General features: G+C 50.6%; 9 protein-coding genes and 1 pseudogene across 10 annotated transcripts, besides 1 other annotated feature; 5 read left to right on the top strand and 5 right to left on the bottom strand.

Moving 5' to 3' along the window:
• Positions 1 to 443: 443 nt before the first annotated feature.
• Positions 444 to 2845, top strand: NCS57_00916100 (Zn(2)-C6 fungal-type domain-containing protein; the record flags this gene model as incomplete). Its single annotated transcript, XM_053058945.1, has 4 exons — positions 444 to 727; positions 775 to 1555; positions 1613 to 1864; positions 1916 to 2845. The coding sequence occupies 4 exons, from the start codon at positions 444 to 446 to the stop codon at positions 2843 to 2845; spliced, it is 2247 nt and encodes a 748-aa protein (XP_052911016.1).
• Positions 2846 to 3626: 781 nt separating this feature from the next.
• On the bottom strand, positions 3627 to 4508 carry NCS57_00916000 (uncharacterized protein; the record flags this gene model as incomplete). The annotated part of the gene is made up of 2 exons (XM_053058944.1): positions 3627 to 4085; positions 4134 to 4508. The coding sequence occupies 2 exons, from the start codon at positions 4506 to 4508 to the stop codon at positions 3627 to 3629; spliced, it is 834 nt and encodes a 277-aa protein (XP_052911015.1).
• A 375-nt stretch (positions 4509 to 4883) lies between these two features.
• On the top strand, positions 4884 to 5757 carry NCS57_00915900 (DLH domain-containing protein; the record flags this gene model as incomplete). The annotated part of the gene is made up of 3 exons (XM_053058943.1): positions 4884 to 4933; positions 4992 to 5370; positions 5431 to 5757. The coding sequence occupies 3 exons, from the start codon at positions 4884 to 4886 to the stop codon at positions 5755 to 5757; spliced, it is 756 nt and encodes a 251-aa protein (XP_052911014.1).
• Positions 5758 to 9194: 3437 nt separating this feature from the next.
• NCS57_00915800 (Ubiquitin carboxyl-terminal hydrolase) lies at positions 9195 to 9966 on the top strand (the record flags this gene model as incomplete). The annotated part of the gene is made up of 2 exons (XM_053058942.1): positions 9195 to 9543; positions 9614 to 9966. The coding sequence occupies 2 exons, from the start codon at positions 9195 to 9197 to the stop codon at positions 9964 to 9966; spliced, it is 702 nt and encodes a 233-aa protein (XP_052911013.1).
• Positions 9967 to 10664: 698 nt separating this feature from the next.
• On the bottom strand, positions 10665 to 12359 carry NCS57_00915700 (APH domain-containing protein; the record flags this gene model as incomplete). Its single annotated transcript, XM_053058941.1, has 4 exons — positions 10665 to 11019; positions 11170 to 11526; positions 11580 to 12079; positions 12132 to 12359. 4 exons carry the CDS (start codon positions 12357 to 12359, stop codon positions 10665 to 10667), a joined length of 1440 nt encoding a protein of 479 aa, XP_052911012.1.
• Positions 12360 to 12695: 336 nt separating this feature from the next.
• On the bottom strand, positions 12696 to 13613 carry NCS57_00915600 (annotated as a pseudogene). Its single transcript has 4 exons — positions 13404 to 13613; positions 13127 to 13356; positions 12889 to 13076; positions 12696 to 12814 (listed from the first exon to the last, which is right to left on the bottom strand).
• Positions 12696 to 13613: a sequence feature.
• A 1631-nt stretch (positions 13614 to 15244) lies between these two features.
• Positions 15245 to 15979, bottom strand: NCS57_00915500 (uncharacterized protein; the record flags this gene model as incomplete). The annotated part of the gene is made up of 2 exons (XM_053058940.1): positions 15245 to 15630; positions 15679 to 15979. 2 exons carry the CDS (start codon positions 15977 to 15979, stop codon positions 15245 to 15247), a joined length of 687 nt encoding a protein of 228 aa, XP_052911011.1.
• A 1292-nt stretch (positions 15980 to 17271) lies between these two features.
• NCS57_00915400 (uncharacterized protein) lies at positions 17272 to 19105 on the bottom strand (the record flags this gene model as incomplete). Its single annotated transcript, XM_053058939.1, has 6 exons — positions 17272 to 17590; positions 17651 to 17817; positions 17889 to 18397; positions 18489 to 18646; positions 18694 to 18815; positions 18881 to 19105. The coding sequence occupies 6 exons, from the start codon at positions 19103 to 19105 to the stop codon at positions 17272 to 17274; spliced, it is 1500 nt and encodes a 499-aa protein (XP_052911010.1).
• Positions 19106 to 20348: 1243 nt separating this feature from the next.
• NCS57_00915300 (uncharacterized protein) lies at positions 20349 to 22324 on the top strand (the record flags this gene model as incomplete). Its single annotated transcript, XM_053058938.1, has 4 exons — positions 20349 to 20471; positions 20537 to 20641; positions 20694 to 20757; positions 20811 to 22324. 4 exons carry the CDS (start codon positions 20349 to 20351, stop codon positions 22322 to 22324), a joined length of 1806 nt encoding a protein of 601 aa, XP_052911009.1.
• Positions 22325 to 23082: 758 nt separating this feature from the next.
• On the top strand, positions 23083 to 24933 carry NCS57_00915200 (Bac-luciferase domain-containing protein; the record flags this gene model as incomplete). The annotated part of the gene is made up of 6 exons (XM_053058937.1): positions 23083 to 23255; positions 23317 to 23429; positions 23541 to 23632; positions 23682 to 23816; positions 23881 to 23993; positions 24039 to 24933. The coding sequence occupies 6 exons, from the start codon at positions 23083 to 23085 to the stop codon at positions 24931 to 24933; spliced, it is 1521 nt and encodes a 506-aa protein (XP_052911008.1).
• Positions 24934 to 25289: the final 356 nt, after the last annotated feature.

The following is a 25289-nucleotide window of genomic DNA, read 5'->3' as shown; positions in this document are numbered from 1 at the left end:
GAGGATTATGCCCTTGCAGGTGGTGGCGATCCTTTGCCTCGTGCCCCTAGTCCAGGTGTGTCGTCACCATCCCCATGGCTAGGATAAGGCCTCAGTTATGATAGGGGCTGTGATTAACCATTCGTCGGCCATTGATCAAGTAATTCGCCACCTGCCGGTACATCAAGGCCAAGGAGATCCATGGGACATCTAGCCAAAGTCTGGGGTACCTACTTGCACCTCACAGTCCTGGCTTAGCGTCGTTTTACCCCGCATTTTAACCCTGCAAACGAGGTGGGAATTGGAGCGCTGCTGATACGGTAGATACCCGACCAGCACATGCTTATCTCCCTGCACCAAAACCAGCCCCTGGACCCTGGGTTCTTATCCGACCGAACTCGATTTCCCCTTCTCCAACCACCCGCCCATTGCTTGTTGGACTTCAATTGATCAATTCCTCGACAATGGCCACCGCGACACAGTCTCGAGAGACGGCCCGGGTCCTGAAGCGGTCAGGCAATACTGGCGGAGATGCAGGCAAACGCAGAGCACCCTACGTATTACGCGCGTGCGGTGCTTGCCGACGTCGGAAGGGCAAATGCGATGGGCGACAGCCGTGTCGGTATTGCATGGATCGCGGCCAGAGCTGTAGCTACAGCACCAGCTTCGAGTCTGATGGCTGGAATGTCGATACGGTTCAGGCAAGGCCAAGACAAGATCCTGGAAGAGCCAATTCGCCATCGTCCAGGTATGACTGCATTTTCCCACGTCGCATCATTGACACTAAAGTAGCAGCAGCAGCAATCAAGAGTCCATGGTCGAACTACTGTCTTCGCTGCAAGACCAGTTGGATAACCTGGCATCTCAAGTTCACATGGCCAACCGCGACCGGTCGAACTCTCCATCCCCCATCTCCAGTGCCGGTGCTGCCAAGCTTCACGATTTCGCGACAGGGTTCAACAACGAGGCCAGCGCTCACGATGTCCGCAACACTGCCGACAAACGCCTTCGAGCAGCTGGCTCCCCCGGCTTCTACGGTCCGACCAGCCCAGATTACACTTTGAACGTCGGGCAGTTGAAACTGCGGAGGAACAGCTGTCCCGGTCCACCGCTACAAGAACAGCAGCTCCAACTCGCCAGTATCGACGAAGATGCCGCGTCCGACACAATTGACGACGAAGCTGCTCAGGATGAGCGATCTTCAGTATCGCCTCGGACGGTGGGCAGACAAGACGCGACGCCACTGTTGACCTTTCGATCCATCATGGGCTTGCAAGAGGCTATCCAGCTTGTGCACATCTATCAGGAGGTCGTCGGAGACCTTCATCCTGTCGTTGACATAGACGCACTCATCAAGCAGGCTCAATACTGGTATGCAGACTCTGACTCTGGGGCTGCTTCTTGTGAGCTTCTGATGATATTCAACCTCGTTCTTGTTATTGCTCTCCGCGCCGACCCTAGGCCAAACCACTGCCATAAGGAGACCCTTCTTCGGGACAGTTTTGAAGACGCGGTCAATGCAAAACTGGCTGCCCCGGCTTACAGCATAAAACATGTCACCATCATATTCCTAAAGGTACAGGACCAATCGTCTTTGCCAATGACTTGACCTTAGCTGACTCAAGGGCGATAGGGATGGTATGACTTCTTCCAAGAGATGCCGCGCTCCGCCTGGCGCATGTGTGGGATTGCCGGCCGTACATTAATGGAACTCGGGTTTCATAATGGCCAGGTGTTCAATCATACACTGACGTCGGATGCCCAGCGCACAGAGGCTTGCATCTTGATAAGCAGCATCGTGATTCTCGACCGCCAGTGGAGTTATGCCACTGGGCTGCCACTACACTTTCATGAAAACAGTTTCAGCTCTATTTCGACGTCTTCCGTGAGTACACGAACTCATTTCTGTGCATCTTGATAAACTAATGCATAATAGGTTCAGCATCCGTATTTAAAGGCCATGCTCTCGTTTATACTCATTAGTGACCGGTTCGGCGAGCCCATCTCCAGGGCTGCCAAAGGGGAGCGATACACCGATGACGATGCCTTTGAATTGTTGAACTTCCAGATTGACCAGTGGAGGAAAAAGGCTGTTGGGAATTACACTCTATCTGAATGCCGTACATGGCACACAAATCCATCGACCAGGCCACCTACGTGGGCCATCTTGCTGAACCTTCGCGCCGAATCTGTGCGCAGTCAACTACTTAAACCCTTCTTCTTCTCAGAATCCGATATCGAAATAACAAAGAACCACCTCAGAGCCGCAACAGAGCTCGTCTACGATATCTGCCACGTTCTCTACATGCTCGACACCTACACCGACATCTACCGCAAGCAACACCCCTACTTCCAACACATATTAGCCTGTACATCTGGACTTGCCTTTTTGGTTATAGCATTCCTCAAGCAAAACAAAACCACTGTTTTGTCCAATCTAGCGCCAGATCTAGTTGATTCGCTCGGCGGAAGTTTTCTCATGGCAGAATGCGTCACGTTGAATCATGCTAAACGGTCACGTTCTGCGCGGAGACTGGCAAAGAGGCTAGTGGAGATGAGACGAATTCTCCTAAGTCTGGGCCTTCTCAGAGGCCCAAGTACAGGAGACAGTGAAGAGGAGACACTGGCTAATACTTCAAAATCGATTCCGAGGGAGGGCTTCATCCCTCAGCCGGAGATGCTGGATTTTCAGTCACAGTCGGGCTATACGCCACCGCTGTATGATGGAAATGTTTCTGATGGATTTGGGTTTAATATGCCATCCACTCTTTCCGACACAGATGTAATTATGGGGTGGACAGATTCACTTCGTCTCCAGTGGCCCATTGGCGATGTAAGCCACATGTTTTCAGAGAGCAGCTTTTAGGATGTATCAATATCGAGCGTTGTGATCTAGGCGTTGCCTATGGCACTCTATGAACCTGTCCTGCAGCCTTTCTATACCATGGTACGCGCGATTCGGGGTCATGGATAAGCACAGCACATGCCCGAGATCCTTCTGCGACAGATTTGTGTGTGTGATGACTCTTGCCTTGGAGATGCTTGTCCTCCGCGCAACCTAAATTCAAATACACCCTTGGTGTTCCCCGAAAGATAAGAGATCTTGCAGCGGTACAGTTGGAACTTGTTCCTATGACATGACGCAGTACCTCTATCTTTATCATATCCGATTAAACGACTGAGCTTAGTGTAGTCGGGTGCTCTATCCGCGTTGCGGGCCGGTTCCAACCCTGCAATCGTACATAGCCGGCACCGGCCCGCAAGTGATGCTAGCTCTAACCGCCAAGCGATCTGCTCTGACATCATATAACAAGGATATCATTTCTTGGGCAGCTGATAAGAAAAGGAGGGTGAGTTTATTCCTGCCTTCTTTAAGCTTATTGTTCCTTTAGTGGCACTTCCAAAAGAAGCCATTAGCCACAATAAGAACACAGTTATCAATCCATGCCGGAATCAAAACCTGAACGAAAAAAACATGACATAGAGTTCTTTGTTGTCATGGAAGCGAGATGCCATAAGCAGGAACCAGTAAACAGGAATGATAACCTTGAGCAATTGAGGCTATCAGCAGTAGGACGATACATTTTTGAACTGCATTGGATGAGCGACATGTATATATAAATGTCACTTCGCTTAAAACACAACGCCTACTGATTGTCATAGCTAATCAACCCATCTATCGTTCCCGCATGAAGACCGCCGGTGATCGGAATGTCAGCTGCGGTGGTGTGTCTAGCAGCATCGCTCAGCAAATAAACCACGGCCCCTGTGAGATCGTTCTGAGTGCTGAGTCGCTGATTAGGCGGCGCGAGCCACATCTGTTCACCCTCCCGCTTGCTCTTCATCTCACGAACCTTTCTCGTCATCTCCGAGTCGACAAAGCCTGGTGAGATGGTGTTGACGCGAATATTTTTCGGTGCCAACTCAACTGCCAATGCTTTAGAAAGCATAAGCACACCACCCTTAGAGGCGTTGTATGCGGCCATTCGATAACCCGGGAGGCCGATGTGGGCGGATTGAGAGGCTAGAAGGACCATGCTACCACCTGTACCTTGCTTGATCATCTGACGAGCTGCCATTTGGGCAACGAAGAATGTTCCTCGGACCTGGTGTCCGGTCAGTACCCTTTCAGTTGGCGAAAGACGAATACAAACGTTAATGTCTTGAATGCGGGTGAACTCATCCCACGTCTGGTCCAAGAAGGGCTTATCAATGGCAATGCCAGCAGCGGGCACACAACCATCGATGGTGCCAAACTCTTGCAGCACCTTGGCAAAGGCCGCCTTGATGCTGTCCTCGGAAGTAACGTCAGTCTGGATGTAGATGGCCTTTGCAGAGAACTTGTCGCTTAGTGTGTGAAACTCGTCCACGGGGTTCTGCTGAATATCCAACACGGCAACATTGCCTCCCATTTCACAGATGGCGCGGGTGCATGCAAAGCCGATGCCCTGGGCTCCGCCTGTGACTACATAGTTGCGGCCGCGAAGCTCAAACATGGGCCGCACATCGTGGAGGACATCAGACGACATGATGGGTAGAGGTTGGCGGTTGAATAAATTGGAATGAGTGAGCGGGAACAGTTCCAGTCATGACAGCAGAAAGAATGATAAATATATCATGTATTTGTCTTTTCTTCTTTGTTGATGATCATGCGGAGGTGAGATGAATCGCCGGCCTCCGGAAAGTGGATCTAGACCCACCTTCCGTCGCTCGGAACGGATCCCTGCCGATACTTTCGGAAGCGTAAAGGCCGTCCACCGATTTTTGTTTGGATCAATGACACAGACGATTCTCGGCCAAGAACTACTGGCTATATCACAAGAATTGTACGTATTAATGTAAATTCCATCCAAGATCACCTTCACCAGAGTTTTCCAGATATTCATACTTGACCCCGACGAATCATGTCCTCCCATCCGCCCGCCACATGCTGTGCTACTGGCACCCTTCACCAGTAAGGCCTTACTCGCTTTGTTAAACCAATCTTTTGAACAAAATGCTCATGTATCAAGGGGTACTCCCAAGGGAACCATGGTGAAGATCGATGGCAAGATCGACGCTTATCTTTCCAAGCCTTCCACCCAGGCTCGCACAGCCATCTTGTACATCCCAGACATTGTCGGAATCTGGCAGAATAGCAAGCTTATGGCAGATGCATTTGCTGAGCAGGGTTATATCTGCCTCGTTCTTGATATATTCAATGGCGATCCGGCGCCCTTGAACATGCCCGATGGCTTCGACATAATGTGGTGGCTGAATAACGGATCTCAGGGAAATAACCCTCACACTCAGGAAGCCATCGATCCTATTGTGGTTTCGGGAATTGATTATCTCAAAAGCCTCGAGGGAATTACTCAGATTGGCGCTGTAGGATACTGCCTAGGGGCAAAGGTTAGTTGAATCACGGAGTCAAAGTCGGGTGTTGTGTTGCATACTAACCTCGCAATATAGTATGTCATCCGCCATTTCAAGGATGGCATTGGTTGCGGTTTCATCGCTCATCCCTCTTTCGTGGAGGAACAAGAACTCTCTGCTGTTGTTGGTCCACTGTCAATTGCTGCCGCCGAGCATGATGATATTTTCACTGTAGAGAAACGCCATGAGAGTGAAGCTATTCTGTCCAAGTCCAAGAACGAGTGGCAGATCAACCTGTTTTCCGGAGTACATCACGGGTTCGCTGTTAGGGGGGATATGAGCGACAGGAAGCAACAGTTTGCAAAAGACCAAGCTTTCACTCAAGCAGTAGCATGGTTCAAGAGTCACCTCGGCTATAGTTGAGAACCTCCTACTAGCGAGCAAACGATTAGTAGAAAACCCTGAATTATTACTTGTTTTTTTATTGTCTTCAATGAAGAGTCCGCGAGAGAATCTGCTGGAGATTATCAGCCACAGCAATTTATACTTAATAGCATCAAAACCCAGTAGGTGAATTACTGCAGGGTAAGTGATGCGAATCGGATGTGAATTTATCAATTGTGGGACATCAAACCAAGGTCAGCTATTTTCCGACAAGTCGACAGGTTCTAGGCACCCAGGATCTTTCCCTCAGGACCATATTCCACCCTCTTCATGTTTCACGTTATACGCACACCTATATTCCTCTCTCTGACTCAATCACTTGAATCGTGTAGATTCCCTGCGTTCTTGTTCTTAAGTCTACCGCGACCTTCCTTTTCAGGCAGCAAAGGCGCCTTCCTAATTAAGACTAGACTATCCGAGGCTTCTTCAACCCATCTCATTACCTCACGTGACCACCCTTGAAGCTGTGCACAGGGTCCAATCCAACCCACTCACCCCGACCAATACAAGGAGGAGCGATGCTTGCAGGAGCGACGTCGCTCCAGGAGCGCAGCGCTCCTCGGGACTCGCGCTCCCAGGAACATATTTACGGACAAACCAGCTCATAGAGAGACTCAAGCTACCTCAGCTATCAATACAACTTGGTTACACCCAATACCCTTGAGCACATTGCCTGACGTGACTTACACCCTCATTTGCTGAAACTACGCCCAGCACTTTCTGCCAATATAAACCCGGCACGACCGGTTTGTCCTTTGGGAAACACACCATCGTCACACGGCATTAACACAGCCCAAAGCTTTAAGCACTATTCTTTCAATTAGAGATTTAATCATAAGCAAGTCGACCCAGTTCTCGACTACTGACATTAAGCTCCCTTTTGGAAAGTAGCGGATTACTATATTTCTCGAATATTAGGTACCTAGAGACGGGTTTCATACTACTTCAGCGGTTGGAAAATAGAAATCCATCTCTGCAGAGTTATCACTGTCTCTGCGACCAATATGGACATCGCTACACACAGTCAAAGTATTTCTCCTCCTCTGAATCATATCCTCTCACCGTCAGTAAATGCTGAACGTCATCCTCAAAGCCACCGCCAAGAGCCAAATCCACAGCGGTCTGGCCGTCGTCCGTCTTTGCATCCCAAGCCAACGCGCCCTTGGCAAAGCGAGAGAGCTGTCTAATGGTAGCCGCATTGTTCCATGACGCAGCAACATGAAGAGGTGTCCAGCCTTCGTGGTCGAGACCATTGACGTCGGCGCCATATTCAAGTAATAGTTTCACTACATCGACAACGGATGCCTTAGAAGCATCTGAGGTTGGTGTTGCGATGGTCAAATGAAGAAGAGGGAGTGAGCCTTGGAGACTGGGTCTCAGTTGACGAAGATCGGCTCCATACTTGAGTAGGATGTCCGTGGCATCGTACCAAAAGTACTCGGCTGCCCATGTGAGAGCTGAACGTCCGCTTGAGTCCGGTGCATCAATAATCTCAGGTGGAAGTGGTGGCTTTCCTAGCCTGGGTAAGTACTCTTCTGAGGACTCTTTGGTGTTTTCAGTTCCTAGAAGCACCTGGTGAAGGGTAGTAAGGTGCCGATCACTGACGAAATCTTGAATCAAGTTAAAGGTTGGTTCCTCGAATAAAGTACCAATGTGCACAAGATCGTCTGTCTCGTGTGGGCGGGACCCTTTGTTCCTCATTGCAAGTGACATAAGGGTATTGTCGATCATGGTTTCCTTCGGTGTACTATCCATCTAAGTCAGTAGATAATCTAGCATTCATGCTTGCGGAAGCTATACTTTCCAATCTCGTCATTCCAGTCTCGACAGGCCCCCATATCAAGGAGGAAACGACACATTCGAACCGACGCGTCATGTCCCGAAGCTCTCCAGCAATAATAGGCTGCGTACTGGTTATGGTTAGAGACGACAAGAGATCAGTGACTGTGTTTCATTCCACTCACGTATAAAAGACCGAGGCCATATGGATCAACATCGTTGACGGACGCCTCGCCAGATAGGAGGAGTTTTCTAGCACCATCTAGATCCCCTTGCTGTACACACATGGTAATCGGTGAGTCGTATGGAATCACCTGCCGCGAGCGCACATGAATGTTTAAAGGTAGCCATCGGAGTCTGACGCTGACAGTAAGGCTCCCTATAACCTGGCCGACCCACGGTGGTGAGAAGTGTGCCATATCTGCCTTGATTCTCTGGCTTCGCCGACACGTCTGCTCGGTGCACGCAACCAACCCTGATAGAGACCAGGGCAGGTTGGAATAACCGATGAAAACATCCCCCACCAAGCCCGACATGGATCGCGGGGAGCGGATCACTGCCCGGCGATGGCATCGACACGAACAGCCTTCGAAACACTGCAGAGGCATATGTGGCGAAGGGACAGACTGGCTTGCCGTTTCCTTATTAAAAGCCGGGTCGGCTGGTGGCGGATCTGTTGGCATGAATTTAGGTGGAGGCTGTTTTGAAGAGTCTCTAAGCTCAACCAGCATTTCGAAATGACGTTCAATGAGTAAAGCATGGCGCTCTAGCAACAAAGCTAGTTCTTGCCCAGACTGGGAGATGCCAAGATCATTCTTGACAGTGTGCTTGGCACTAAGCTTCCTGCTCATCAAGTGAGCATCTGATGGTTGTGTGAAGCAGAGACGGACATCAAAGATAAAACAATGAAGTTGCTGAGGGTGACCTTCTGGGCTCGGAGCCGCTCTCGCAACGCCTTGGCTTGGCTCGCGTACCGAAGCCACTGAATCCTCCTGACAGCAGCTGCCGTTCCCTCATTGGTTTCCTTCCGAACTTTGTTAACAAGAATTTCGACTTCATTCATGATTCTTTCGCCCTTTGTTCTCAACATGATCAAGTCCTGAATTTGATGTTGGTCTAACCCGGCGACTTCTTCAGGCCCCGCAGCTTCCTTCAGCCTGAGAAGCATCAGGCTGAAATCGCTGATCTCGTCAGAGAGATCAAGAAACTCAGTTGGGGCGTCCTTGAGGGTCCGGATGGTGACGGAGAGTCTGCCGCCGACCTTGGCACCTGCGCCTGCGAGGGCAATAATGGCGCTCGCAAACTCCGCCATCGGTGCCGAATACTCGCAGGTGAAAGATACGCCCATCTTGATGAATCTGGCCTTGCTTATGCCTGCTTCCCCTCATTGTGTAACCAATCTCGGGTGGTGGTGGTGGTGTCAACCGAGTGGTACAGGCCTGTGAGCACGTGGCTTTTCGGATGCTGCCTGAATTCGGAGCAACTCCACATCCACGCGCACCTTCTCGGGATGCCTTCTCCAGTTCAAAGCCGCATCATGGTCACCACTCAAGACATTCATCTCAAGGCTGCAACCTTATCTCAGGCTGGTGAGGCTCTGACAGCAGCTGTTTCCCGCCGTATCACAACCGAAAACAATGTCATACCGCAAACACTTCATCCCACTCGAGTCGAATCCGACCGTCTTCACTGAGCTGGCCCACGGCCTTGGCCTCTCACCCGAGTTGGAATTCCATGACGTTTTCTCGCTAGACGAGCCGGACCTTCTTTCCCTTATCCCTCGTCCGGCTCTTGCTCTGGTGCTCGTCTTTCCGACTTCTCCAAACTACGAGGCGGATCTTCAACAGCTTGACAAACAAACGCCCGAATATTCCAAGAGCGGCGCTGATGAGGATGTCGTGTGGTTCAAGCAGACCATCAACAATGCTTGTGGACTGTACGGTATCTTGCACGCTGTTACCAATGGAGCCGCAAGGGACTTCATCCGTCAGTACAACCCCCCCTTGTTCACATACTTGGACCTAACCATCACAAATGCCCAAATCGCACCTCGAAGGCCTTCTTACATCAGTCGAGCCTCTCAAATACTTGGACCGCGCGGCTGTCCTAGAGGAGGATGAGCAGCTGGAATCTGTCTACAAGACGGTTGCTTTGCAAGGTGACACTGAAGCACCTGAGAACGCCGAGGACGAGGTTGACTTTCATTACGTCTGTTTTGCCAAGTCTCACAGGAATGGCCATCTCTACGAACTCGACGGCGACAGGAAAGGCCCAATCGACAGGTGTGCCTTGGACCAGGACGATGACGTGCTCTCAGAGAGAGCTCTTGGCGTGATTTCCGAGTTCATTCGGAGTGTAGGAAAGGAGCTTGGCTTCAGTCTGCTTGCTTTGGCCCCAGCAGTAAATTAACATGTCAACATATCAGACCTCCCACAGGAAACAAAGCATATTAGGGAAACATACTTACGATGGAGAACTAGATACTACCTAGTATTATTCTTTATAATTCTCTTCAATTACTCACCATAATTCTCTTCAATCATTCTCCATAATTCTCTTTAATCATTCTTCATAATTCTCTTCAATCGCTTGCCAGACCCCAGAGATTATTGCCGCCACGCCCATCGCACTAGTATCAGCAATCTCAGCAGTTATGCCCTGACTATCTGCCGCACCGACGTACGTGCTCCGGCCGAATCTACTCTTAAGCCCGCGAGTAGTCTTACGCCGCCAATAGCGCTGTTTCTATGACCTCTAGCGTAGTGTTTCCTTTGTCACGGGCCATGTCTGAGAACACTCGCACAAAGGGACTCAATGCATCCATCAGGGTTCTATCGCCTTCTCTAGCAGCGGTGACTTGCTCTAGACTCATGAACGCCTGACATAGTGTAATAAAAAATGTGCGGAAGCTCTCCCCCTGGCTGCTCTCAACCCTAATTCCCCCAGTCCATTGGCGTATATGTAGGAGCCGAGCCGGTCGATGTTTCCCGGCTCTCCTTATTCACCGTGCTTGACCCTAAATGTAACGTAGGCAGTAAGCCGGGGGCTCCGTTGTTATCCACAGCCGACGTAATCTGTTGGAAGTGAAAATCATCCAAGGCCTCACATTAGATCTTTGGCCCACCAGCCGAGACGATGGCTCGCTCCACACAACCCGACTTCATAAAGAATGGGAGGCGGAAAGAGGCCTGATGGCCCTGGTTATGGTCACTCCCATCGAGCCACTTCCAGTTTGTTAGCGCCCCACAGCCACTCTCCTCCTCCTTCAACTTTTTGCCTCCGTCATCAGCCCAGTCAAAGATCCCAGAGATGAGAAATTCCCAATAGATAGTTCCATCCGCAAAGTCACATTCGGCTTTAGGTGTGGGGTCAGGTTTTGCTGTCACCGTCACGGTGCTGCGAGGTGCGGTAGACTGCTGATCAAGGAGGATGGTCATCTTAGGCATCGTCGTTGATGGGATGCTGCAGTCACATACCCCCCGGCAACAACTGGGTCAATTGCTCGGTCAATTCACTTCCTTGACGCCCTGGTCATGTATGTGCCTTCAGTCAGACCACAAACATCAAACCGAACATCTACGGAACAAGCATGCCAGATCACCCCTCTCAAACCAAGCAGCGTCCTTCTTCCAAGCATGTACAATGATATCCCTCCCCACACGAGCAACCTCTCGAACCTGTTCAGGCGTTCCCCATCCCGGAAACGTCGTGGTAATGCACAGCAGATGCGCACCCGTCTGTATGGCGGTGCGGAAGGCGAAGTCTTGACTGACATTGCCATACGCATCGATGAAGCCCTCCATCATCCATAGTCCCGCGGTGATGGACTTGTACAGCCATAAAGCGTACATCTCGGCAATCATTTGTCCAAAGTCGGCGCTGGGCAACCCGAGTTGGGTAGATTCCCAGTCGATGACCAACATGGGCACCTCGGTGCCTTGCTGGATTGGGGCATTGGGTAGAATAATACTAAGAATCAGATTTCAACCTTTGCAGTTCTATTCGGGGGTCAGTGAGCTTACTTTCCGGTCCAAAAGTCACCATGGATGATCTGGTGCTTGCTAACCTCCTTTGTCTCCGCAGCGGCCATTTGCTCAACCTGTCCAAGAATGTCCTTTACAGGGTCGAGAATATCCGGAAAGTCTTTGATGCGTTCGTACAGCCATAAAAAGTTGACCATGTGCTTGATCTCCTGGCCGAGGTCGCTCTGGGCCACGACATGTCGGTGTTTGACCTGTCGTGTAGTCCAATCGATAAAGCCTCTGAGCCATTTACCCAATGCCTTGCCCAGATGGCGGCATTGCGGTTCAAAGGACTTGGGAGTCGGAGCGTTGTAATGCTGTAGAACATAGTCCTTTAAATTTATCCCATCGGGTAGAAATTCTAGTATCTGGTTGGCGGCGTTGTCATCAAAGTGGAAGAAGTTTGGTGTTCGAGCGACAAAAGTATAGATATCCGTGGAAGCAGATCTTCCAAAGGAGGAACGACCAGACAGAACCCTCAGGCTTTCCATTTCAATGCTCTATGGCGAGTTAGTGGCATAAAACAGTGGGATAGGCTCCAGTGGACAGTACGCAGCGAAGCAGGGGTAGTGGAAACTCGGGCTTAGAGGCCATCCAGGGCTCTCCATGCTTAACCAGAACTTCTGTTGTCCCATCATCGAGGGGTGTCGATAACTTTACGAGATAGATCCAGTTGACGGAGCCTCCTGAGAGTTTCGTCAAGGATGAGGGCTCGAATTTGGTGCCCACGAGGGCTCTCTGAACTTTGGCGTCCACATCGATGGAGGCTGTTGATGCCATAGTGAAGGACTTTGGAGTAGCTGGCAGTGTCAACGATAGAACAATGAGACCCTAACACAACATCCAGTTTGAATCAGTTGCGCGGTTTATTAGATATACTTAGATGTGTGATCTACGGTCAGCAAGACGCCGAGTGCGCTTTGACGTCATCTGACGATAGCTATCACCAGAACACCAATAAGGAGACTTTACGCAAGAGGTGACAATAAGATGCCAAGCCGCCAAAGAACAGAAGGGGTATCGAGTAGCGCTACTCCAAGATAAAACAAGCAAACCATCTCCGAACGCCACCATCACTCGTCACTAATTGGCAGTCATGCTGCGCTCATCTCACCACTAGACTCCGGGTTCCAAATTCAAGATATTCGCCTGGAAAGCTGGCCAGAACTGATCCCGCACCCATTGGCACAATGTCAGTAGTGTCATGGACAGCTTGTAGATGCCCAGTATCGACTCTGTGCTTCCCAGCGGTATTCGCTCAAACGTGCGAGCCTTGCCAAATCTGTCAAGATCGGTTGCCACAAAGTACCAGTCATGTTCTTGGTCAAGTCGCCCCAGTCAGTGTGGTCGATTGACATGCCTGGTCGGCTGAGGCATCGGGATTGGATGGCTTCGTGGTGCGGCGAGTCCGTCCCTGGCTGAACGCAGATGCAGAAGTCAACCATCTTGCTCGGTGCGTGTTCCGGTCGGTAAGCCTTAATGACCCCAGCAGTCAGGCTGTGTCCATGTTAGTATTATTCGAGACTTGGAGAGGGATCAATACGCACCAGCATCTGTAGTCCAACAGCTCATCGTCGCTACTGGGACTATCCCGCATCACCCACTCCAGTGTTTGCGAGTGCACGTCATTGTTCCAGGACGGCTCGGCGAGGTTCTCCTTGAAGTATCTTCGGGCTAGACGGTGTATCTTGCGGACAGTCCGAACACCAGGTAGGCCTGAGGCTCCAAACTGGGGTTTGTCCCCAAACATCCACGGTCGTACACGTTCGCCAGCTAGCTGGGCAGTGATTAGTACAACAACCTGGATGGCTTCCTCATGCATACATCACTTTGAAGGTCTTTTGGCAATATGCCGTAGCCTTCCTCGATATCCCTCAGTCGTTGAGTCAAAAGCTCCAACGACGCCGGTTGCTCGTCGTCTTCGAAGGATGCCCTAGCAAATCCTGTCTGCTGAAGCTCTGCATTACGGAGCTGTTTTGTAGGGGAGGAGTTGCGCGAGATCTTGGAGGCCTTTGAGACGCGAAGAGGATGTGACTGAAGGTGCTTGGGGAGGAGTATCGGCGTCGAGAGCGTCGGGGATGATGAATGAACGAGGAGCTCTGGGAGTTAAATCATCATGGAACTGGTCGGGATCTTTTCCTTCCTCGTTGTGGTCGTTGTCCAGGCTCCTCGGGCGCTTTGAAGCCATCGAGCTGCGGTCGCGATTCGACGATGTTGAGGGTCTGGAGGGAGGGGAACCAGAGGTTGAGGGGGTCGGAAGACGTGACCTAGATGCGCTCTTTGTGCATGACGGGTCGGGCCAGGGTTTGGACTTGGAGAGAGAGAGAGAGGGTCGTGGTTGAGTCTTGGGCGCTTGCGCGGTCGATCGGAGCTGGATGGGTCTTGTTCTTGAGGAGGTAGGGTGGCGATGGAATCAAGCCAAGCTAGTATACGGGAGTGGCCCATAGTATGTGGGTTCTCAAGACAATGGGCGCATGCTGATCTGATTGCTGGTAGATGGTGTCGAGGCTATCATGAATTGCCAGTCGCGATAACGACTTGCTTGGGTTTGGGTTGGGTCACCAGGGAAACGGCGGCGACGGACAATTGTGGAATATTGACATGACGTATGACGCGACGCAATCAAGCTCCAAATGTCAATGAGAATTGAGTTACCATCCGTGGACCCGCCATTATTGAAGGAATTGTTCTCGGTAATTAACTTGGATATAAAGGATTTAGAGGGAGATCTAGTAATATTGTTTCTGTGCCTAGCTAGGATGTGGCTTTGTTGACATACGATGAACAGAAAGAGGCGGGGATTAAGATAGCAACAGTACTACAAAGCTACTTGTGAAGAGCTATTTTAAATGCCTTTTAATGCACATCTCACTATCATGATTTCATCCAAAAGCCAGCGGTTGCTAGTCGTTTATCTCTTCACCCGGCGTCATCTCAGCCCAAGGCCACCCCAATGACCAGCACAACACGTCTTAAGAAGACCACTATATTCTATATTACTTTAAGAACATGAGCTGAGAGTGTACTCAGGTAGACACCATGAAATGTAGGTAAAAACAGCCGGCCATATAGCTTAATGTGTAGTATGATAGGTTGGCGAAACTAGAGGAGAGGTGACGAAAGAAGCTGAATGCTCATGTGCGTGGAATCTGATCATCTTGTCAAGCCAAAGACTCACATGCCGCTGGACTCCCCTGATTATTGCCTCGTGTGAAAAGATTGCGGTTCGGCCACGCCGAACAAACTGGCCCGTGGCAATAGAATCCTTTGTTGATGTTATTTGAAAGCCGGTGCCGTGGAGCAATAAGACTCGGCTCGCCTCCGTACATGTTGAAATGGTCCTTTCACTTCTGCTTTTGGCATAGTGGTCCCACCAAAGGTATTTCCAACTACTAGTCATCAGACAGAGGCACGTTGGGAAACACGCCTGCCTGGTAAGGCAGCTGCCAACACGATGTGGAAGCGAGCAAGACGGCCAGAGTGATACGGAAGGGAGGAAGTCTCTCAGCCTTCTGGCATTGTGTGGACTTGGTGATGCTTTCAAAGGCTTTCCGGTATGGTAGCATCGTTAGTCTATTGAAGGAGCATTTTAGAGGCCTAAAGGAGCTTTTGAAGGAGTAGAGAGGTAAGTGTAAATATCTAATAATGCTGATGTCTATCACCATCTATCTTGATAATAGTGCCTGGATTCCGTTGGCAAATAACATCTTGGCATAGATGTAGTGAAAGCGCTCAATATACTCAGCCAAGGAGGGTTGGTTCTTCTGTGGATTGCAGCGGAGATGTTGCAGCTCTATCTGTATCTGAGCTTCTTCCTTTTCTGCGACAGGCAAGCGGGTGATCTGGAATCGGTGGCAGCCGCCAAAGATGAACTCGTCCGAGCCAAAGCCGTAGTCGACGTAGCTGGGCTCTTCTACATAGGGAACAGCGGCGATGTGCTTGGTTAGCAAGCGGAACGAGCCGAAAAAGCAGCTGCCGACAGGAAGCAGATGGGTATTGGGCACGTTGGCCTTGTCCCAGATCGTTACTGCGTCAGGGGGAGGTTCAAAAGCTACAGAGGATGAACATTGCAGTCTTGTCTAAGTTGAGTTCCACATACCTGTGTACCTGGCGGGGAGAAGCCTGTAGCCCCCGATACGTAAGATGAAGCGCTCAAAGCCAAAGACAAACCCGCCAAAGAAGCCGGTAGTAAAGAGCGAAAGCATTCTTTCATCGCTCAGTCCTGTGATCACTGACGCTGAAAAGGTCTGGGTGACAGAATCGGTGTTCACGACATGGCCACGAGGATTGACCAACTTGGCAGATGGAGAAACGAGAAACTCGGGCCGGACTGGTAATGAATAACTAGATTCTCGTAGCGACCGGATGAATATAGTTCTCGGGATCAAGGGAGAAGCCATGGCAAGACATGGATGGGAGAGGAGATAGAGAACAGAGGGTGAAGAATGAAAGAGAATAAGGGGTGGTGAGCTGGGATTTTGAGCAACGACCGGCGAGCTCGGCCCGGTTATTCCCGCGCGACATCCGCTATGTAAGTGGACAACTATTACGCTATCGTCGAAGGTGACATAGGATTTTTAAAGAAGAAAATTAAATTAAGAAGCCTATGTTGTTAGTATTTAGGTCTTCAGGCTCAGCTTTCCCATCGAGGGTCGGGCTTCAACTATAATAAAGAACACATATTTGGGCAATTTCATAGAGACAGCACGCCCAATACTATAGGTATAGGTGGGGACTTAAGATGACAGGAATCCATCTGTGGCAATCATGGTGGTGCCGTCGCTCCTGTCGTCCTCGTAGATGAAGACAATCAAGGGAAGTGGCTAATAGTGCGTCGTTCCTGTGCAACTAGACGCTAGATTTCTTGCCTTGTCGTGATCCTCAGGTAACTGACCATCGTAATCTCTCACTCATTGCATCTTCGCTGGCTCTCTACATCCCTGTCGCACCATGTCCTCCTGTGCTACCATCTACCTTGCGCCGATTTTCTTTCCCTTTGCCTTTGACGGACCCACCCTCTTCCCATATCACGATACCCACGGATCCCCTTGTGCGCCATGGAAAAACAGCCCACCATCGCCTTCACCTCGTGGACTAACACCCTGGCTACCTTGTCCTATGCTACCGCGGTGCTGGGACTTGCCTGGACTATCTATGCCAAGTGCAGTGATTGGCAAGTGGAAAAGCGCAAGCGACGACTAGAAAACGCGGCTGAGGCACATCGCACATAGCCGCCTGCAAGAACCACGCCTAAGTACTCGAATCGATGCTCTGGAGAGGGAGCTAGAGCGCACCAAGATAGAGCTCGAAAAGCTTGAAGTTGACAACCAACAACTTCGCCGCGAGTAAGTACATTGACATATATTCCCCCTCAATACGGCTAACACCACAAAAGAATGCATGAAACGACAGGAATGCTTACTGAGCGAATCGCGAACCTTGCCAACAATCAGTGCAAGTGTGGTGCGTCCAAGACCACCGCCGTCGAGCCTAAGCAAGTATCAAGCCAGAGATCAATCTCCCATTAAGCACCCAACGGCTGGCATTGTTACATATCCAGGACATGGTGTATCGCTGCAGATGAAAAAGGAGTGTTGACTTGGTTGGGTTTGCTCAGAAGATTCTGAGCTACATAGTATTGTAAAAATGGCTTTAACCTTTGAAACGACTTTCACCAAGTCCCTTATTTTCGTCATGGGTTACCCCTAAGCTCTTTCTGCTTCTTCTTCGTCTGCCTTTCCTCTCGGCCAGAAAACCACACAACCATAATAGTCCAAGTCAGGTACGTAACTTGCAATACTGCCTCCATAACGTATCCCTTGAAGAATCTGGGGGCCTCTACAGTTGGGAACGATAGGATACTAACCCAGGATCCAAAAGCAGTAGAAATTGCAAGCATGGAGCTAATCACAAAGGCACGCTCTTCAGCGTCTGCTGCGCAGACGATGTTTGCTAAGCTGTAATTGATAGGCGAGAGCGAGACCTCGATGTAGTTGACGACAATAGCAAACCTTGGAAGGACAATATTAGCAACATGCGTTTTCGGAATGAGAAGTTTCAGGACTACTTACCATTTAAACCCGAAGCTTGTCTGATCAAACAGGAGCCAGGCAAATTTAGAGATGAAGTGAATGCCACAGGCAAAGGCAATGGTTGGAACAATAGCTTTGCGACCGAACTTGTCTACCACCCAAGCGAATGACATAATCCAAATTATGCCGAGACTGGGAGAGATTGCCTACGAGGTGATGAGCTTCATGAAACAAGGGGAACACAATTTTAATACAGGTCGAAGGGAAATAGACTTACAGTAAAGTTGTTCACTTGCGCCGTTGTATACTGTGTCTGTGCCCTCAACCACAGAGCGCCGGAACTCATGCCCAAGAAACCAAGAGTCCACTGGACGTTCCATGGAACCAGCACCCAGAAGTGCCATCGACCGAGGAACCTTTTCAAGGATTCCTTGGAAAGACTCAGTCCCTTAGGGTCCAGACGGCCCTGCAAGGCCATGCGCTCTTTGGCCAACCCGAACTCATGTTCAGTCATGAACCAACGCTTGCCATCCCTGGGAGTACCAGGTAGAGAGGTTAGTCCCCAGATGGCGACCGGGAAGGTTAGGAAAGAGGCGACGAGATACATCCATCGCCATCCAGCGTGGCCAAGATGCCCGTTGAGGTTGGTGTAAATGCGAGCGGCGAGAAGACCAGTGGTCATGGTGCCCACACCGGAGGACACATAGAATATACCAGCTCGGCGAATGATTTCATCGGTGCGGTACCAACTGCCTAGAACATAATGGATTGAACAGAAGTAAGGACCTTGATCTGCCGTTAGCTTGATGCTTTGGGCGCAGAGTAACGACGTGGTGACGAGTTCATCCTCGTCAGCAGTATGGAATGCTCCACTCACCTTGTGACAAGGCCATTAAAAAGCGGTAGGCAATCAGCTCTCGAAAACTCTTAGCCTGGAAGCAGCAGATACTCCATATACCCCACATGAACATGCAAGCGGGAATAACCAACTGTGCTTTGTATTTCGTGATGAGGAGTGTGGCGGGTATCATGGAGCTTTTGGAGGTCAGCTCGCCATCATTTCCACGTACAGATGTACTTACATGCAGTATCCAGCACTGTATACGGCATTAAGCTGGATATATTGGTTCCCAAAAAGCTCGAGGTCTTCTCTCATACCGCTGACATAGGCGTTGGCAAGAACACCGCGGTCAATGTACAGCACCTGTATGCTTGTTAGAATCAAGATTGGCCTCGACCCTTCGGGACATGGACTTGGCCTGAACATACCCAGAAGCCGACAAAAGCATATGTCAGGATGAAGAAGTCGAGCTTCTGTACTAGGCGGCGCTCCGCCGGGCTGTCATTGGGGTCGAACCACGAGAAAAAGGACTTGTTAGATGATAGATCCTTGTTGGCGCCATATTGATAGCTCTCAGGCGAGGAGTCCTGATCCGAGGGTCTACCGGACTCGGGCAGCTCCTCAGTGATGATGACCTGCTTTTCGGTCGCCATCCTGCCAAGGTTAATCAGAATAGGAAGAGGCAGCTCAGAGGGCCCGGAGGTAGGGGATGGTGGCTTTACTTGGCCTCTACACACAAGACTCACGAGGAATGCTTATATAGTATTTGGAGACCAAGTGTGTTTAATGGCGACCACCGTTCCCTCTGTTATCCTCAATCCGGCGCCTGTGCCCTTGCTTCCTAGTTCTCCCCGTGGGCGGTGTAATGCGCCGGATATGCCAGACTAAGCTCCGTTGGATCGTGCAGTGGTCGCTTATTCGTCTTGGCGAAAACATGCAACTCACTGGGGGATATGGCGTCAATATTTGCCGAGCCACCATGCACAGATAGCGTCAACGTCTTTCTACAGGGAGAGCGAACTAAGGAGCCAAGGGTTGTGTGGCTAAGGAAAACTGGAAAAGGGCGATCGCGATCTGGGCATACCACAGCATCATTCCATCACATCACTCGATGGGGAAGACCAACTATGGAGAAGTTCGGTTAGGTTGCGTCCATCTAATATCCGGCGAAGCTCTAATCTATACTCGTATATTTTTTCTAACTGCATACTCTGTATATGTCCTTTGATTCCGTTCTAGAATAGCCATGGCTCATGTATTATCTATCTACCAACTCTTTCCCTACCAACTCCATCTTGAGATAGTTCAGGCCTACCTTGGTTATGTACCCTGATCTAAATACAAATATCATTTCTGCTCTCACGTCTTTGAACCATCTATTGCACTAAATTGTTCAACAGGTATGCTCTAAAATTGGCCAGAGGCCCCACCACATTTCCCGTGCGTGATTAAACGGTCGTGTTAGGTGATGCCGTCCTTTGTGAAGGCCAAGACTCTCAGTCACGGTTTTCAATGCTTTATTTGGCTAGCCTAAGCGCTCTGTAACGTTATGATACCAATCAATTATCCATGGGTAGCTAGTGGTAGTCAACGACGACACGATTGCGAGGAATCCTCGAAGCGAGCATTCCCATGCCCACAGCGACGCTCCTTATCTTGTTCGTCTCTTCAGGGATCATGGGATCATCACTTGGCGTCGCGAACATGCACCCGAACCTGGCCCTCGTAGCGATATCGGTCCTGACAAATTGAATGACGGGAGATTTGTCTAGATCACGACATGGGCTCTGATGTCGAGAATGCTCCCTACTAGACACAGTCTTTAAGTTACCCGGTCTAATATGGAGCGCTTATGCCATTGTTAGACAGATGAAGATCTTCAGTTCAGTGGCAAGCATGGGCTTAATTGCAGACAACTTTCCGATCCTCAACAACTCGGTTGAGACTGGTGAGGGAAAACGCGCCGAGTCGCGGTACTATCCAAAGGACGAGCCATGGAATCCGCATAGACAGGTCAAAGTTTGTTGCCCTTCCCTCTACAAGCAAATATCAACTCAATACATGGCTGACCTTCTATCTCCAAGATCATCATCGTCGGCGCTGGTATTGGTGGGGTTGCGCAGGCTATTCTCCTCTCCCACAAAGTTCCCAACGCGACCATAGTGGTGTATGATCGTCTAGAAAGGATTGTGTGTGAGCCCGGGGTATCTATCGCTTACTGATGCTAACTTGGAACAATAGGGGGGAACCTGGGCTGCGAACGTGTATCCAGGGGTTCGTTGCGATGTGCCATCTCATGCGTATCGTAAGTAGACTCTCTTCTCACACATGATTGACCTAAGCTGATGTGAGTTGCAGAACTTACACTGGAGCCAAACACGCAATGGTCCGAGTATTACCCAAAAGGCAGTGAAATTCAGCAGTATTACGAAGGCGTCGTCAGGAACCACGGGCTCGAGGAGAACTTCAAACTCCAGCATGAGGTTGTACGAGCGACGTGGCTGGCGAGTGCTTCCCAGTGGGCAGTCGAGGTTCGCAACCTCCGGACCGGCGACGTTTCGGTCGATACAGCCGAGTTCCTCGTGAACTGCCAGGGCCGTATCAGCAAGCCCAAGGTTCCTAACATTCCGCATCTCGATGCCTACAAGGGCCCTATCGTCCATACTGCCCGTTGGCCTGCGGATTTGGATCTGACCGACAAGACGGTTGCTGTTGTCGGTGCAGGCGCGTCAGCCGCCCAGCTCATTCCAAATATTGCCCCCAAGGTCAGAAAGATTGTCAATTTTGTCCGGAGCAAGACGTGGGTGTCTCCTACTTTCATCCAAGGTACCCACGAAGCAACGGGTGACGCGCCAGGTGGCCCTCCCTATTCCCCTGAACAGCGGGCCACGTTCCAAGGGGACCCAGCTGCATACGTCGAACACCGCAGAGAGTTTGAGATGAGGTTCCAGACGCGCACCATCAAGGGCGCCCACAAGCTGGGGAGCAAGGAGAATGCAGCCCTCCGAGAGCGTATCATCGAAACCATGCGGGAGCGTCTTGGCGGCGATGAGGAATGGCTTCAACGTCTACTGCCGGACTACGCACCTGGCTGTAAACGACTCACACCAGCCCCGGGGTATCTCGAAACACTACGCAGCCCGAAAGTGGACTACATCACTGAGAGAATCACACAGCTCACGCCAACAGGCGTCCAGACAGCTAGTGGAGCTCACCATGAGGTTGATGTCGTCATCTTGGCTACAGGCTTCGAGCCGAGCTTTACGACACTCTTTCCTGTCATTGGAAAAGATGGAATCGACCTCCGAGAGAAGTGGTCTTCGTATGGTGAAATCGGCTACCCTGAAACCTATCTCGGCATCATGGCTCCTGGGTTTCCGAACTATTTTTTTGTGCTGCAGGCTCAAGGCAACGCACGTGGAGGCTCCGTACCTCTACATATTGAGACCTCGGGTGTGTTCATCGCCAAGGCGGTTCGAAAAATCCAGTCACAGTCTTACGCGGCACTGAATGCGAAAGAGGAGGCGGCCCAAGAGTTCAATGACGTGGTTGGGGGGTTCTTCGAGAATTCCGTGACAGGCGACTCATGCAAGAGTTGGTTCAAAAGTGAAACTGGGCCATCAAGGCTTCTCATCGCTTGGCCTGGGTCGTATCACCACCGCGCTGGCATACTACGAGATCCTCGGTGGGAGGACTTTACATTTGAAGCCAGACCGGGGGCAACTCGGAACAGGTTCGAGTATTTTGGTGATGGGACAGTAGAGAAAGAATCTAAGCCAGATAGAGATCCACTAAGGTTGACTAGCTATCTGGCTGAGATTGGGAAGATCGATCTCGCCACATATCAGGAATCATGGACTCTGGACCTATGAGAAGAGGCAATCATCCACCTGTAGATTCGATAGAATCATGTATGTGTTGAAATACCGAGACTAAGACCGACATGGCAGTATGTGTGTAGTCATTGACACGTAGAATACAGTGCATTGTCCAACGTTTTGTCTAGTCCAGCCTTTTCAGCCTTGACAACCATGGCCTTTTTTTTTCACCTGCCCAGCCAGCTCACTTCAAGCCAGGATCATCGGGAAAGGATACCCGACAAAACTATGATGCTCCAGACAGACCCAGCGGGTTGAGCCCAGAGTAAGGTAGCCAGACCACCTGATCTACTACTACTGTTGGACCCCTGGAAGGAGGCCCAGATCTAACATTTCCGAACAAAACCCGTTTAGGTCCGTTAAATCCATGATGACGTGACGCGAAATGTGACAACTCGCGCAAGACATCCGGTAGCACTGCCAGCTTTTCGTTAGTCAAAAGGGGGTAAAGAGGTGTCCCACTATGCTTAGCTCTCGCGTGGCATAGATAGATAAGAGCGGGGTCACTAAAGCAGCAGGGGATGGGGGTTAAACATATGCCATCACAGGCCAGATCACGACATCACCAAATGGTGCGGCACAATGTTTCCGGGTGTAAGTCGAGCGACATCGGACTTTTCTGGTCATTACATCCGTGTTCACACTTTTAAATGTGATAAAAGCATCGCTTCCATGGATAGAGGGGTCTTGAGGTGAAAGGGAGGTTCTAGAGCACCGTCACATCCTTTATTCTACCTTTTTTGCCACTCACCATGGCCAGCAAGCTCCCTCACAACTTCATCCAAGGAGGGCCAGCGGAACCTCTCTCAAAGGACCTGTTGGAGGGTAAGGTGCAACTAGAGCGCAAGTATGGATATACACTCGAAGGAAAGCAGAAGCGTATCTTGCTCAACGCCTTCGATATGAACGGCGTCGGCCACATTAGGTTTACCTCCCATCCTTAGCCCTAGTTCAGTTCGTGTTGCTCACCACTGTGCCGATCGTAGTATTGGACAATGGCAGAATCCTGAGGATAAGAGCTCTCAGAAGAACCGCCTCCCATACTGGATTGAGCTAGCAAAGCTCCTGGAAAGGGGAAAGTTCAACGCTCTCTTTCTCGGTAAGTGTGAGCGCTCCGTAGAACCACAAGGAGTACTCTTGTAGCCCAGCATTCAGTTATCCATGAGCTCTGGCGCCCTCATACAGATGTATAGAGTTGACCATGATCCAGCCGACAACTACGGCTCGCACGACATTTACAAGGGAAGCCATGCCCCAGCGATCAGGGCGGCATCCCAATGGCCATTATACGATCCATTCAGCGTAATCTACCGGTCAAGTTGGGCGAATATTAGTGGCTGACTCTCCCCAGGTCATCTCTGCCATGGCCGCAGTGACAGACACCCTGGCCTTTGGAGTAACTGCTTCTACTACGTTTGAGCCCCCTTTCAGCTTGGCGAAACGCTTTTCAACGCTGGACCACCTGACCAACGGAAGAATTGCTTGGGTATGCCGACAATACTTGATTACAAAATTTCAATTGCATGCACGTGCTAACATTCCCGCCCCAGAACATCGTCACCTCATGGAGCGACACTGCGGCTCGGGCACACGGCCTGGACCAACTACCTGAGCACGACACTCGGTACGAAATGGCCGAGGAATATCTCAGCTTGGTATACAAGTACGTTCTTCTCCTCCTCGAAGTGGCTGATTCTAACAATCCCAGACTCTGGGAGGGTTCCTGGGCAGACGGCGCTGTGGTCAAGGATCCATCGACGCACACCTACACTGACCCAACCAAAGTACGCAAGATCGAGCATCAAGGTAAATTCTACAAGTCTTCAAGTGCGCACCAGGTCGACTCGAGCCCGCAGCGCACACCTGTGCTCTTCCAGGCCGGTATGTCACCCGCTGGCTCTTCCTTCGCCGCGAAGCACGCCGAGTGCATCTTTTGTGGTGGCGCAGGTCCGGCCTTGGTTGCCAAGAGTATCGAGCAAACTCGCCAAAAGGCTCGAGAGAACAGCCGCGATCCATACGACCTGAAGTTCTTTGTGCAATTTACTCCCATTCTGGGTGCCACCGACCAAGAGGCCCATGAGAAGTACGAGCGGTACCGCCAGTATGCTCTAGGCGAAGGTGGCCTCGCTCTGCTTGGTAGCACCTCGGGCGTCGACGTCTCCAAGTTCCCCTGGGATGAAGAGTTCCCTACCGACCCCAAGCATCCACTCATGAAAGGGTTGACAGTGAAGCAACGCAATAGACTCCTAGCGCGTCCAGCTGGCTTTGACCGCTGGACCCCGCGCATCCTGGCAGAATATCAATCCCTGGGTGGCAGTGGCCCTTACAAGATCGGGAGTGGTGCCACCGTTGCAGATGAGATGGAGCGATGGATCACTGAGGCTGATGTCGATGGTTTCAACATCGGTCACATCGTCGTACCTGGTGCCTGGGAAGATGTCATCGAGTATTTGGTTCCGGAGTTGGAAAAGCGTGGGTGGCTTGGCAAGGACTATCCCGTCCCTCAAGGTACAGCAAGGGAGAACTTGTATGGTAGTCCAGGAGACTCACATGTACGCAAAACGCACCCCGGATATCAGTACAAGTTCAAGGAAGATATCTAGATGCTTAATAATAGGGAGAGTGATATATCGTATACAAGACAAACTTGTTGGGCTTCTTACACTTGAACGCTCTCATCACACATCAGGTGTCTCATTGATATATGAAAATTTCATCAAGACCCATATCGACCACGTCTAACACGGCTGCCCAGTGAATTGGTATCCGACCAGCCATGTTTCGAGTTTCGAGTCTTAGACCAGCCTGTAGCCCCTCTTCGCTTGGAAACCCACATGTTTTGGGCAGGGTACATGTCAACTTCGCATGAGGCTCACGAGCCATTGACTGGACTCGATGAGTGTCGAAGAATTCAGTCAAGATGTATTGGATGGGATATCTCTCTAATCTCTGAAGCTCT

This window comes from Fusarium keratoplasticum, chromosome 7, assembly GCF_025433545.1.
Source record: "Fusarium keratoplasticum isolate Fu6.1 chromosome 7, whole genome shotgun sequence".
Lineage (NCBI taxonomy): Eukaryota > Fungi > Ascomycota > Sordariomycetes > Hypocreales > Nectriaceae > Fusarium > Fusarium keratoplasticum.
The sequence above is the reverse complement of the archived record's forward strand: the minus strand, read 5'-3'. Positions and strand labels throughout refer to the sequence as shown.